This window comes from Sorghum bicolor, chromosome 7, assembly GCF_000003195.3.
Source record: "Sorghum bicolor cultivar BTx623 chromosome 7, Sorghum_bicolor_NCBIv3, whole genome shotgun sequence".
Taxonomy (NCBI): Eukaryota; Viridiplantae; Streptophyta; class Magnoliopsida; order Poales; family Poaceae; genus Sorghum; species Sorghum bicolor.
The window spans coordinates 7,627,414-7,642,082 of NC_012876.2; the positions used below are offsets into that span (position 1 = coordinate 7,627,414).

Below are 14,669 nucleotides of genomic sequence, written 5' to 3' on the forward strand. Positions count from 1 at the left end.
TGTTTTCCTAAAAGATTTTTCACAATTTCATCGAGTAGCTAGATGTTTTTGCATTGAATATTTTAGCCATCTATGGATACACTATACATGAGTAAAGTTTATTTTTTTTGGAAATTTATTTCTTCTTGCCAAGTTGTTGAGAACTAGACCGATATATAATAGTTGTCACCATTATGATGAAGAAAACCAAGAAAATTGCTTTAGTTTTTTTTTTCTCTCCATGCACTTTTGTAGGGATTCACACGGTTCAAGCGAGCATATGATGTTGTTTCTCTGTTGACGAGTACGTGGCCCACGGGTATCATCCTCACAGAAGCCATAACCAGCAAGACAAAAAGATGGGCCAGGTCAACTAGCTAGGAGGATTCCACCAAGGGTACCTCGTCTACATAAGAATATAATTAAGTCAAATATATATGGTTGTAACCGAATATGGAACAATTATTTATAAACCGAGATTAGGATTTGTAACCTTACGCCAGGCCATATAAGGCACGTAGGGAGTTCCCTGATCGGTATGCATGCACCAAATAGATAATGATAGTGATCGTGGCACTCAAGATGCTCAAGCAATACATCCATCATCATAGACTGGATGTAGGACATCCCAGCCAAAACTACTTCTGATTTGTTAGGCATGATATGCGAAGCCTTTAGGCAATATATTCATTGTAACTTGGTAGTGTTTGGGCATGATATGCCAACCTTCTGTCCGGAATGATGTATGTCTGGACTGAAACTTGCTAGTGTTTAGTGGCTCTGCCAGTGCTAGACAATAGACGGTATGGTTTTTACTGATCGTCTCTACAAAACTTATTTGTAGATGAGGCGGTATGTCAACAGCTTAGAAGTGTCAACAGCTTATTAGAAGTGGATGGTGAGGTACGTCGCCGGTCGTTTTTCTAATATTTATTTGACGACGGGTGAGGGAGGGTGGATTTTTCTATAATCTACACGGTGCTTGAGGCCCTTGGAACACTGGAATTCTTTCCGTGAGAGAGTATCTATCTATATTATTGCTGCCGCAAAATTAAAGTACGTGTGACGACGACACACACATATCTGCCCATGCATGGGCGGGTCGGCACAAATGGAGCGGCTCGGAAAAAGACGACGTGCCAGCAGGGCTCGTCAGCTACTATACGATCGGTGCATTGCAAATGCATGCGAGGCGCAGCAGAGCGCTGTGACCACGTCTTGTCCGTTTGGGCTCCTTCTCGTGGTAGTACATAGCAGGCCAGAGATGCATGCCTTGAGATGCCTCCGTGGTCGCCGACTCGGCATGGCAGGTACAGTACATGCCATGTGAATGTGATGACCAATCAGCAATCACGGGTCAATCTGTCGATCAAAACCACAAGTTTGTATTGCCTTATCCACACGGTTGAAAAAAAAAATATATTCAAGGAAACTAAGAGCTTGTTTAGATATCCCAAAGACTAAGAGAATCTAGATTCCAGAGAGTGATTCAATAACTTGACTCTACTTAATAAAAATGTGGCCTGTTCAAATTATAGGTGGTTGAAATTATTTTACACATGCAGACTTGAAAAACAATAGACCCCATGCATGTTCCAACGTGTGGGCACGCCAATAATAATGACTAATTTTTGTGCCCGCGACAGTGTTACTCCCTCTATCTTAAATTATAAAATATTTTAAAAATCTCAAAGAGTCAAAATATTTTAAATTTGACTAAATTTATATGACAACATAATAACATTTATGATATTAACTATGTATCCTTAAGTTTTTTTATTAATTATATTTTCATAGAATATCTATTTAAAATTATAAATTTTTATAATTTTTCTATAACTTTAGTCAAACATAAGATATTTTGACTCTTCAAAGTTTTTAAAATAACTTATAATTTGAGACGGACGGACGGAGCAGCACGCGTTGGATTAGAGCGATCGAGCAGCAAATAGTTGGCTCATGGCGGCGTCTCGTCTCGAGGTACCATGTAAGGATGCGGATGGCCTTCCAAATGGATACCCGCGGTTCTACTAAATGAACTAAATATACAATTTCCTCTCTCATTTTTTTCCTATTTAGTTCATTTAGTTACACTAGAGAAGAACCGCGGATACCCGTTTGGAGCACCGTCCCCATCTTTGTACCATGCATATATACCGGGGGGGCACACTGATGCTTTCCCAGCACAAATCAGCAATACCAAAAGATCCATAATTAATCTAACGTACACGTACGTAGTCCAGCTGATTTGTCCACGCGGCATGGCGACGCCCAGCGCCGCCGCCTCCAGCAGCTTCCTCGTCCCGGCGACCACCGCTGTCGCCTCGACACCCTCTGCATGCCCATCCACGCTCCCCAAGAAGAATGCCGCTGGCGCTGGGCGCCGGCGGCACCGCACAATGCAGTGCAGGGCCAGCAGCGGCGGAGGCCGCCGTGGCGACGGCGACGACGTCGACAGCCGCCTCCTTTGGCTGCCCCGTCGTCAAGTGCTCACCGGCCTGAGCGGCGTCGCCGCCGGCTTCGTCGGGTACCCTGACGACCTTGCGTCCATCGCCCTCGCCCTGGAGGCGAACCCCGTGGAGAGCTGCCGCCGCGGGGAGAAGGTGACGGACAAGATCGTGGAGTGCTCGGACCCGAACCGCGGCTTCCCGTGCCCGCCGGCGACGCGGATCCCCGTCGTCGACTTCACGCCGGAGCCCAAGGTGACGCGCATCCGGCAGCCGGCGCACCTCCTGGACGCCGAGTACCAGGCCAAGTACAAGGAGGCCGTCCGGAAGATGCGGGCGCTGGACAAGTCCAACCCGCTGAGCTTCGCGGCGCAGGCGGCCGTCCACGAGTCCTACTGCGACGGCCACTACCGGCTGGACCCGTCGGAGAAGAACCGCCCCTTCGACGTCCACTTCTCCTGGATCTTCGCGCCGTGGCACCGCATGTACATCTACTTCTACGAGCGCGCCCTCGGCGACCTCATCGGCGACGACACCTTCGCGCTGCCGTACTGGGGCTGGGACACCCCCGCCGGCATGGGGATCCCCGCCGTCTTCAAGGGGGACGACGACAACCCGCTGTTCGACCCCTACCGGAACATGGACAACAACGACGCCCTCATCGACCTCGACTACCTGAAAACTCCCCGACGGCCGACCGTCCCGTTCACGCCGCCGCCGGTGTCCGACGCCGCCGCGCGCCAGGCCTACGACGACGCCGTTCGGACCAACCTTGCCACCGTATACATTCAGCAAATCCGTGACGGCAAGGGGCCTCGTGCGTTCCTCGGCGAGAAGCTCTGCAGCGAGGCGAGCTCCCGGGTGAAGGAGGTGAACGAGCGTTCCAAGAGGCGGCAGGGCGCCGGCGCGCCGAAGGTGAAGGCGAGCAACGCGCAGGGCACGCTGGAACGGATGGCGCACACGACGGTGCACGTGTGGGCCGGCAGGTCGAGCCCCAAGGCTCCGGCGACCTGCACGGTGGACGGCGGCGGGGTGGTGGCGCACGACGGCAAGCCGCACTGCAACAACGACATGGGGTTCCTGGGCACGGCGGGGAGGGACCCGCTCTTCTACTCGCACCACGCCAATGTCGACCGGATGTGGCACCTCTGGTCCACCAAGCTCGGCGGCAAGGGCTTCGACGACGCGGAGTGGCTCGACACCAGCTTCGTCTTCTACGACGACGTCAAGAGCCCGCGGCTGGTGCGGATGAAGTTCCGCGACGTGCTCGACGTCACCAACCTCGGCTACACCTACGACAAGGAGTCGGAGGCGGCGCTGCCGTGGCTCAAGAGCAAGCCCACCCGGTTCTCGTCCGGCAAGACGCCGTCGTCGTCGGTGCCGGCGGCGGAGCCCAAGGTGGCGTCGGAGTTCCCGCTGACGCTGACGAAGGAGGCGGTGGACGTGCCGTCGGTGGCGATCCCGGCGAAGCAGCCAGGGAAGGACCTGGTGCTGCTCATCGAGGGCATCGAGTACGACCCGCAGATCAACAACAAGTTCGACGTGATCATCAACGTGCCCAAGGAGGACGCCGGCAAGGTGGGGCCCAAGGACTGCGAGTACGCCGGCAGCTTCACCGCCGTGCCGAGCTCCAACGCCGCCGGCGGGACGCTCGTGGGGAAGGTCACGCTCTTCATCGACGGGGTGCTGGCCGACCTCGGGCTCACCAACGAGAGCGCCGTCGACATCGTGCTGGTTCCTCACACCGACGAGGAGATCAAGATCTACCTGCCGCCGACCATCGAGAACGCATGAGAACGCATTGCTGGCTGTTATCTTCGCCGCGCCGCCGCCGGCCGGTGACTGAGCAGCGGCGGCGATTTCTTTTTAATAAGGTTTAAAAATAAATTAGTAAAATGTTCTACTCCTGCCGTTTGATTATTGTGTTTGTAAGTTTTTAATAAACTGGATGAAATGAAACTCCGGCACATTGCGGCGGGACAGTAATATATGGAATGCATGATTCTTGCTACATGTAGGTAGGTTTTGAGAAATTGCATATATAGTCCGATGTGGAAATTAATGTTGATTTCAATGAATATATATATAGTTGAAAGTTCAGAACATTTCGATTGATTTACGTGGACATTTAGCGGTGTATCTGAAAGAAATTGCAGACTTGAAGGAGATTTTTTTTTTTGCTGCAATGAATTTAATTTGCAAACTAAATTCAATATGCACCGAAGTACACGTTCATGTAGTGGTCTTTGAACGCAAGTACACACCTTATCTTCATGAGAATCTTTCGAGAGATGACCGAGCCAGCGCGCGGATCTTATATACGACTGAAGAAGTCTCCAAAAAAATCATGTCATTGTCTGTAGGCATTGCTTTCTAGAAATATGTAAGCACGTGCTATATCACTGAAAGGCTGGCATTGCTTGCCTTGTTTAGATCTAATTTTTTTTTGAATTTTGACACTGTAGCACTTTTGTTTTTATTTGACAAACATTGTCTAATCATGAAGTAACTAAGTTTAAAAGATTCGTATCGTGATTTACAGATAAACTGTGCAATTAGTTATCTTTTTTATCTATATTTAATGTTCCATGCAAGTGCTGCAAGATTCGATGTGATGGGAAATCTTGTAAAGTTTTTGGTTTTTGGGTGTATCTAAACAAGCCCTTAATTTCTAGAAATATGTAAGCACCATGCCAAGTAGAGAGAGTTCTTAAATCCGGGTGAATTTCATTGATCCTTACACCAAAATGGTCATTTCTCGGTGAAATCATTCTATAGAGCTATTATACAAACTCCAATACCAAATACTAACAAGAGACTGTGGAAATCGAAAGCTCCCTTTATGTTTAAAATTTTCTCGTGGCATCTGAGGAGAGGTGTTGTGTTAACTAAGGATAATTTAATAAAGCGCAAATGGCAAGGAAACAAAACTTATTGCTTTTGTCACGAGGACGAGACAATTCGGCACTTGTTTATTGATTGCTGTTTTGCGCAATGGGTCCGGAGCAATGTTCACATAGCGTTTAATTTATCAAAACCCCAATGTATCACATATGTTTAGTAGTTGGTTGTATTGTATGGTGTCAAGAAAGTGTTGAGGTCTTTAGTTCTTTCGGGAGCAGGTGTAATTGTCTGGTCTATATGGTTGCACAGAATAGGATTGTTTTTTTTTAAAAAAAACTTTATTCTCCTTTGCAGGTTATTTATGCAGGTACCCATCGACTCTGTTCTTGAGATATTCTTCAACGGTCGGATATGCAGGGTATATAGTTGTAATAGGTGGTGACGGTTTTCTTTTCCCAGGCGTTTGGGTAACGATCTAGCTAGCTAGTCTACAAGCTAGGAGTGTTTTAAAGTCTGTGTATCAACTACATGTACTGCTCTTTAGTTTAGGCCTTGTTTAGTTTGCGAAAATTTTTAGTTCTTGCTACTGTAGCACTTTTGTTTGTACATGATAAATATTATCCAATTACAGAGTAATTAGGCTTAAAAGATTCGTCTCATAAATTACAGACAAACTGTGCAATTAGTTTTTATTTTCGTCTATATTTAATGCTACATGCATGTGTATAAAGATTTGATGTGATGGAAAATCTTGAAAAATTTTGGAAACTAAACAAGGCCTTAATAAAAACCTCTGTTTTCCAAAAAAAAACTAATCTTAGTTATTACTCTCTCAGTCCTGAAATACAGTATATTCTGATATTCAAAAATTATTCTCAAATATAATGCATTTTAGAGAATAAATTTAATTTTACATTAAATACTTTCTATTTATCAATCAATCACCACTACTTACGTTGATGATAATGTCTGATTAGGAAATAAAATAGAATACATGTGTCTTTTATACTCTCTTCTAATTTGTCTTAAATTTCTTATAATGCACTATATTAGATGGGGTAATTTTTAGTGCTAATAGATCCCATCAAACCCGGAGAGCGGTCAGGCACGGATGACAACTGACCACGAACATGCTGCTACAGATCTACACTCGACCCTGGCCTTTCAACGCAACTACTACACACCCCTTATCTTTTATGACTGTATCAGAATATTTGGAGAGATGACCGACCGAGCCAGCGGATCTTACGATCGACTGAAGAAGTCTCCAAAAAACCACGTCGTTGTCGGTAGACACACATATCACGCCTTGGAGATGATTTTTTTTTTCCGTCGCATCGGATATGTCGGAATAAATTTTTAAAAACTAATAAAAAAATAAATTATATAGCTTGTCAGGAAACTGCAAGATAAATCTATTAAGCATAATTAATTTGTCATTAGCACATGTGGGTTAATGTAGTACTTAATGCTAATCATGGACTAACTAGGCTTAAAAGATTTATCTCACGGTTTTCAACCAAACTGTATAATTAATTTATTTTTTTATTTATATTTAATGTTTCATGTATGTATACAAAGATTTGATGGGATGGATGAAATTTTTTTGAGTGAGAAACTAAACACGGCCTAAAAGTACGTTGGTTGGTTGTAGACGTTCATCACACGCTGCAGACCTGCAGTTATAGGGTTGGAACCGAAATATGACTGTGGCCTTGTTTAGTTCACACTGAAAACCAAAAAGTTTTCAAGATTCCTCGTCATATTGAATCTTGTGGCACATGCATGAAACATTAAATATAGACGAAAATAAAAACTAATTACACAGTTTAGCTGTAAATCACGAGACGAATCTTTTAATCCTAGTTAGTTTATGATTAGATAGATTAGATAATATTTGTCACAAACAAACGAAAGTGCTACAGTACCGAAAATTTTTCACTTTTCGGAGCTAAACAGGGCATGTGATGAGGCGCATCATGTTGGACAGCACACAATGAAATTAAAATTTGATGAGTTACTCTCCTTGGTTCATGTTCATCAGTGCTAAAATAAGCATATATATTGCCACCTCAGGGCCAGAAGGCAACTTTACGTGTATGGTAGAATTGTAAATAAAATCTAGCTTTGTGTGCAAAGGACGAAACATTATCCATGATGACCACGCAGGCTGGCCAAATCGTCGATCTGTCTTGTATGGGGAATCATGTCTTTTTGTCGATGTCGTTGCTCTCTCTCTCTTGCAGTGTCATTTACCGTATTATTTATCTTGCAGTCGAGTGTAAAAACTAACAAGGCCTTCTTTTTATGCACCACGAATCGATCCATATGGGAAATTGTTGTAAGATTGAAATAGAGCTTCACTACACGAAACGCGAGCTTTGGTTAGAGCCCTGACTTACCGAGAGCCAGACCCTCGGCAAAAACTGCCTTTGTCGAGAGCCAGGTCATCCTTTCGGCAAAGAGCCTTTGCCGATGGCCAGACTTTTGGTAAAGAGGGGCTCTCTCGGCAAAGGTACCGTGCTGTGAACGGCTGTCGTAGTCGTCACCTTTGTCGAGAGCCACATCGTTAGGCTCTCGGCAAAGAGGTGGCCTTTGCCGAGGGCAACGACTGGCTCTCGGCAAAGACCCCCATTGCCGAGGGCTTGCACTTGCCCTCGGCAAAAAGTGAAGGTTTTTTTTTAATTTTGGGCCTAGACTTTTTTATAGCCCTTGCATATTATATACAAGCACATGTTCAAATTTGAGAGCTTTTTATAATATTTTGCTATTCATAAATTAATTTATTTTCTTTGCATTTTTTTGAAAAAGTAAATTTGAACTGTAGGTGTTTGAAATAATAAAATATAGCCATTCGAAAAATGATACTCATGTTTGAGAGTGCATTTGAGGGCTATATCCATAAACTCATCCAAAAGTTTGAATGTCTTTTATACGAAGCATAACCATCCATGTGTCGTTGATGTGATTTTTAATTATATAAATTTCAAATGAACTTCAAAAATAACAAAACTTGGGAACATGTCTTGTTATCGCATGTGGAGGCTGTGGTAAAACAACAAAGTCTTTGCCGAGAGCTTGCCACGTGGCTCTCGACAAAGAATTCTTTGCCGAGAGCTTCTTTGCTGAGAGCTCTTTGTCGAGACCCACGTGGCAGGCTCTCGGCAAAGCCTTTGCCGAAGGCTTTTAGGCTTTTACCGATGGCTCCTGGCTCTCGGCAAAGAAGGCGGATTCAGTAGTGCTTCCTAATCCTAGCTAGCTAGCTAGTGCGCTTCCCGAAAAACAACTGCCGGTAATTATATACTAAAAATATTAATATTTATAATACATAATTAGTATGATTAGAAAGATGTTTGAATCTAGTTTTTTAACAAATTTATTTGGAGATACTAATGTTGCATGTATTTTCTATAAATCGAGTCAAACTTGTGGCACGCACACCAACGACGACAATTAAAAAGAGACAGAGGTATATATATATATATATATATATATATATATATATATATATGCTTTTAAGAAAGCGAATAACAGAGTCATTACATACTGGGGATACCAGTTTAAAGGAGCGCAGCAACAAGCAAAAGTTCAGACCAACACCAGAACAGACTACGGAAAGGGCCATCCATCCAGAAAAAACACTAATCTAAATGACCACCACATCCGAAGAAGAGTTGGTAAAATGATCTTTCTGCACCATCCAGTCAGATAAGGATTGAACCATTGTTGGGTATTCTTAACATCATTACCAAAAGTAGACTAATCTCTAAATCTAGTAACGGTGCCAAAAATGCCAAACCTATCCCTCACACCACTTAAGCCAAGTTGTCATCCCCAGCATGATATAAGAGACGCGGTATTGAAATATGCAATTGCTCTTCTAAATAAATAATGAATGGAATCTGCAAGCGCACAGATTAATACCGATGCAGCATTTTAACCGAGAAGTATTCCAGGTATCGTTATTTATATTTTTACCACTGGGAAGGGATTAGCGATCATCACTATTGATTACAGAATAGAATATGAGATTGAGCATCTATCATTGCATGTATAATTGAGAACATTATATCTAACTCTTCATACAGGGATAAGTGTCACATAAAAGATATATGAAATAATAATAGTGACAAGGACAACTAATCTGATCTAGCCACATAATAAATATGATAAGCACCTCAATTAGATACTCTAGAAAGTCATTAGCATGGTATTAGAACGAACTACAAGAATATTCTCTAAGTTATTCTTAAATATATAGTCTAGCATATCATAGTTAGTGCAAGCATACTTAGCAATCATTGCGAGACAAGACTACGCCCATGCATAGTGATATTAGCAAGGTAAATGAGAAACATAGCAATCACTCCCCTGTAATAATGTTGCTCTGCCAGCCCAATACACGAGAGGGAGACTATATAAGAATCAATGAAGCTGTCACTATCACGAACCACCCCACGATCTGGCATATTGGGTACAATCGCAGATAAATACGATATAAGCACCACGCCTACACAATATCTATCATTTACCCATGGATCCGATGGATAAACGCTATACGATCCTAAGCATGTATATAGATCGAATCTAACTAAGCCAAGTACATAACTATGATAAACTAAGAACAATATAATCTTGAATATAAGCAAGTAGAGCAAAGTCATAAGCAATATATTGAAGTAGAACAAAGTCATATTCATAATATTAAAGAACAAAGATAATTAGAAAGCAATTAGAAGCACAATTAGAGAATTACCAAGAATCCTCCTGACAGATCCGGAAACCAATCGAAGATTGACTCCTTCTAGTTCTAATCCTATGTAGCTATGCTAATCTAGATGTCTAATTGATGTGGTGGCTCTAATCTTGATCAGAGGCTTCTTCTCCCTTGATGGAACAATGAATTAGGGTTGAGAGGCTCCCTCCTCCAGGGGCCAGGGGGTCTGGTTTTATAGTCCCTTCAAGTGAATATGGGCCATTGGATCAAACCGACATAGATTGTATGGTTTAGATTCATCCTTTAGGTCGGTGGAGATCTCCCGCAAAGCAGAGTCCTGATTGGACTCCTGGAGGGGGCGGGCGCCCAGTAGGACAGGGCGGGCGCCCTGCCTCTGGCCCCGTTTCGCCTCCGCTTCGGTCTCGTGGCTTCTGGAGTCTTCTAGATGTAAGATAATTGCGCAGCACGTTAATATCTTTACGTAATCCCGACATGTGGGCCTTTCTTCCATATTTCCTGATAACCCCCTGCAGAAATAGACAAACACCAAAACTCATGGAATTCTGTCAGATAAAACCCAAGTCTAGATCTTGATTTCATTTGGATCCTTTTCTTTATTTATTTGATAATTAAATTTGATACTTAAGGACCGTCAACAACCATCTCCTTCATCTTGGCTTTGTCGTTCTCCCTTTGTAAGTCCATCCAGGTCTACAGAGAATTGATAGCCGAATGAATCACAACATCAGGTGTACTAGGGAAATGTTTCTCGATGGCCATCTTATTTATATTCTTCCAAATCGTCCATCACTACTACAAAAAATCTTAACTGTGACGGGCATTTTGGATTTTAGGAGGCGGGCAAAAGAAACGTCTCCGATGAAAGGTCACTATAAATCGACCATTATACGAGGCGGTTTCATGCCTGCCTTGGTTAATCAAATAAAAAAATTTAAAAAAAAAGAAAAAACCCTAAATGAGCCCGTCAAGCCCATCTAGGGCCCACCGAGCCCATCCGGGTAGCTGCTCGCGGATGCGCCTGAGGAGGAGGATCCGCGCCGCCGCTGGATCCGCGTGGGGAGAGCTACCGCATGGGGAGAGCCGCTGGATCCGCGCCGCCGCTGAATCCGCGTGGGGAGAGCGACCGCATGGGGAGAGTCGCTGGATCCGCGCCGCCGTTCGTGCACCGGCCCACAGCGCCGCTCCGCGCAGCTTTGCACCGCGCGCGCCGACCGCACCCCACCGCGCAGCTCGCAACGGCTGGCCTGCAACACCCACCGCACGCGGCCGTCAAGGGGAGGGGAGAGGGACACCAGGATTGGTAGGTAGGGGAGGAGAGGGCCGCCAGGAGGGAGGGAAGGGGAGGGGCACCAGGGCGGGAGCGGGAGAGGAGGGGGTGCCGGTGGATGGGAGGGATGGGGAGGGGGCGTCGGGTTGGGAGAGATGGGATGTGAGGGATGGGGAGGGGGCATTGGGTTGGGTGTCACACCCAATTTTAAGGAAGAAATTGAATGCATAAACTTATGTGCGCCCAGAGATCAATCACACACATAAGTCACAAATTAAATACCATCATCGCAGTGTTTACAACAAACGTAGTTATTACATCACCAAGTCTGGCATAATAGCGGAAATGTAAATATGATAATCTAAGATAACTATCTCATGGCCCTCACACAGGGAAGGTCGACTGGTGAAGCACAAGCCTAATAGTCCTCCGGGTAGTCCTCATAGCTACCACCATCTGTTACCCATCCGGGATTTTTATCCAAAGAAAAGAAATATACAAGCGTGAGTACGTCTCGTACTCCACAAGCATAGCATGAGGATTTATGAGGCTCAAACAGGCTAGACTAGGTTTACTGCATCAGCTTTTAGTAGGTCAGTGTTTTATCATTAATTATTATATTTTATGCTTAAGCTCCCAAATATCTCATATGATCAGTTATTAGAACCGTATTAAGTCATTAAGTCACATTAAAACATAATTATACATCATCATGTACCACATAGCCATCAGTAACCAGTTATTCTTTGAGTTTTCCAGGCCGCTCGTGACCGTGAGCACGGCTGTTATAACAGTTTTACACTCTGCAGAGGTTGTGCACTAGTCGTGTTGCCCATATGCCCGGGGTCCGTCGACCCCCAAACACTACCAAGGTGAGCGGGCAGGGTACACTATGAAGCCTTCCATAGGCCTATTCTAACCAGTTAGGGCCGCGAGGTTTCCTCGGCACGCAGATGTAGAAAACCCCCTTTTCTATGGCACATTTCCATCGCGGCTATACTCATAGAAACAGGGGCAGCACTACACCCAAAGTGGCAAGCCCCTCTTGCACTCTTTCGGGTAACCTCTAACGAGTTAGAAAAGATCCTATTACTGAGCTAAAGTCAGAGCCATGTGACTCTCCCGGTTGCACTGTAAGTCCCAGCTTTTGCCGACAGATGAGTCCTTACGGAGGGTCTAGGACAACATGACCAACAGTCATTTGTACCATAGCCCTATGTTCCATTTATCATAATCATGTTTAATCAATTAACCATGGTTCCATCACTAATTTTAGATCATATATAATTGGAGTTAGAGCACTAGCACTTCTACCCATATGCAATAAAAGCCCTCGGGAACAAGGTAATTGTCATCAACAGCTAGGATGTCCTTATAGTTTGCAATATTATACACATGCAGGGTGAAATGCTTAAAAATGAGTAGGACAACAAGGTAGGCCCATGCTATACTTGCCTTGGTTCACGTACTCCTGCTGGTCTTGTTGGTTCTGCTGGTCCCCAAAGAGCTCCGGACTCCCGAAATACTCCTCACCGTCTGGGCTCGATCAACACATCACAATCATCACGCATACCAAGAAAAACATGCAAGAGAACAATTCCTAAAGTTAGAACAGTACACCAGCAGTAAATAAATTAAATAAAAGTTTTTCCAAAATCATCTACGTGCTGCTACGATCACGTCAACGCGAAATTCACGAAAAAACGGATTTACGACGCGAAAGTTACGCTTTTAACGGGATTTCAACAGCAATCTATGGGCTTGTAATTAACTAGGAAATCTAACAGTGGTAAACCTAAACAACAGTGGTACCAACGTGAAGCTTACGAAATTACGAAACTAACGCAACTTGAACGGATCGATTCAGAGTTCAAACGACGATTTTATAGCTAAAACAATACGGTGGCAATTCTATAAATAAAGCAGAGTCTAAACGAATTTAAATAAATGAATTAAATCCTGGAAATTCCTCTGGCCGAGGACTGCGCTTGCAAAAATGGAATTCCTGGGGGACTCTTTAACAAAAATGCCCTCGAAGGGGTACGGGGCATTGTAGGCCGTTGGATCACAGATGAACGCGCTGGATTAAAAGAAAAAAAATAAAAAAAACTGAGAGAGAGAGGAAGGGGACGGCGCACAGGCCAGCTCCGGCAAGAACACGGTGGCCACCATTGCCGGCCGCAAGGAAGCTCGCCGGAGCAAGAGAATAAGAACCTACGGTGCATGGTTTTCGATTCCGAACGCACTGGGAGAAAGAGGAGAGTGATGCGAGTCCATTCCAACCCATAAACGCGGTCGAGGAGGCGGTTTCCGAGAAGGTTCACGGCGGCGCCATGAACGTCCCGTCGGAGCTCGCGGAACTGGGACTCCGGGCCACGATTCGCTAGGCAACAGGACGGGGAGGGAGCGGGAAGGGAGATGAAGCTCACCACGGCGCCAAAACGCAGTGAAAACGACTCGGGACGGCGGCTTCGCGCGGCGGGCGGAAACTCCGGCGATGGCGGTTTCCTGCGCAAGTCGAGAGGAGCAGAGGCAGGGAGAGAAGAAAATGGGGAGGGGGAAAGAAAACTCGGGCGCACGGGAGCTATCCAACTAAAAGACCGAGGCGCGGGGGGGGGGAATAGAGGGGATCGTGGGCGCGGGGCTTCGGCCTGGGCGGTTAGCAGAGAGAGAGGAGCGGGGGCTTCGGTTGGGGAAGAGGATAGAGCTGACAAGTGGGCCCTACTCGTCAGTGGAAGAGAGAGAGGGAGTTAGGGTGCTGGCGGGCTGTTGGAATTGGGCCAAGCAGGCCAAAAATGAGGGGGAAGGGAGAGAGAAAAGTTTTTCCTTTTTATTTTCCAACAAATTTTTCAAACTTTTTTCCAAATGAATTTTTGAATTCAAATTCCTTTCTTCAAAACCACTCATCACATAAAAGAAATGCACCAGCATGTATGCAACAAAATATTAGCCTGACTTATATTTAATTTTAATTTCTCCAAATTTATTTATTTTCCTATATTGAAAATGCTTACAAAATAAATTCATTTAAATTCAATTCATCTATTTTAAATAAATAAAATTTTTGGGTGTTACAATTCTACCCCCCTTAAAAAAATAATCTCGTCCTCGAGATTGGGTGATGCTTACTCAAACAGTTGTGGATACGACTTTCTCAAATCCTCTTCTCTTTCCTAGGTGGCTTCATCTTCGGTATAACGGTTCCATTGTACTTTACATATCTTTATAGCTCTGCGTCTTGTAACTCTGTCTGCAGTTTCCAAGATCTTTATCGGGTACTCTTCATATGTGAGATCTTCTTTAATGGTCAACTCTTCTATAGGAATCTGCTCTTCGGGTACCCGCAAACACTTCTTCAACTGAGAAACATAGAATACATCATGTACACCTGACA

At 44.7% G+C, this 14,669-nt stretch overlaps 1 protein-coding gene across 1 annotated transcript; it reads left to right on the top strand.

Annotated features, from left to right (window-relative positions):
* LOC8071139 (polyphenol oxidase II, chloroplastic) lies at nucleotides 2,145-4,435 on the top strand. The gene has a single exon (XM_002443942.2). The coding sequence runs from the start codon at nucleotides 2,241-2,243 to the stop codon at nucleotides 4,218-4,220; it is 1,980 nt and encodes a 659-aa protein (XP_002443987.1). The 5' UTR covers nucleotides 2,145-2,240; the 3' UTR covers nucleotides 4,221-4,435.

Bases quoted from the DNA above. Each gene is read 5' to 3' on its own strand.
- LOC8071139 (XM_002443942.2), top strand. From the start codon at position 2,241: ATGGCGACGCCCAGCGCCGCCGCCTCCAGCAGCTTCCTCGTCCCGGCG.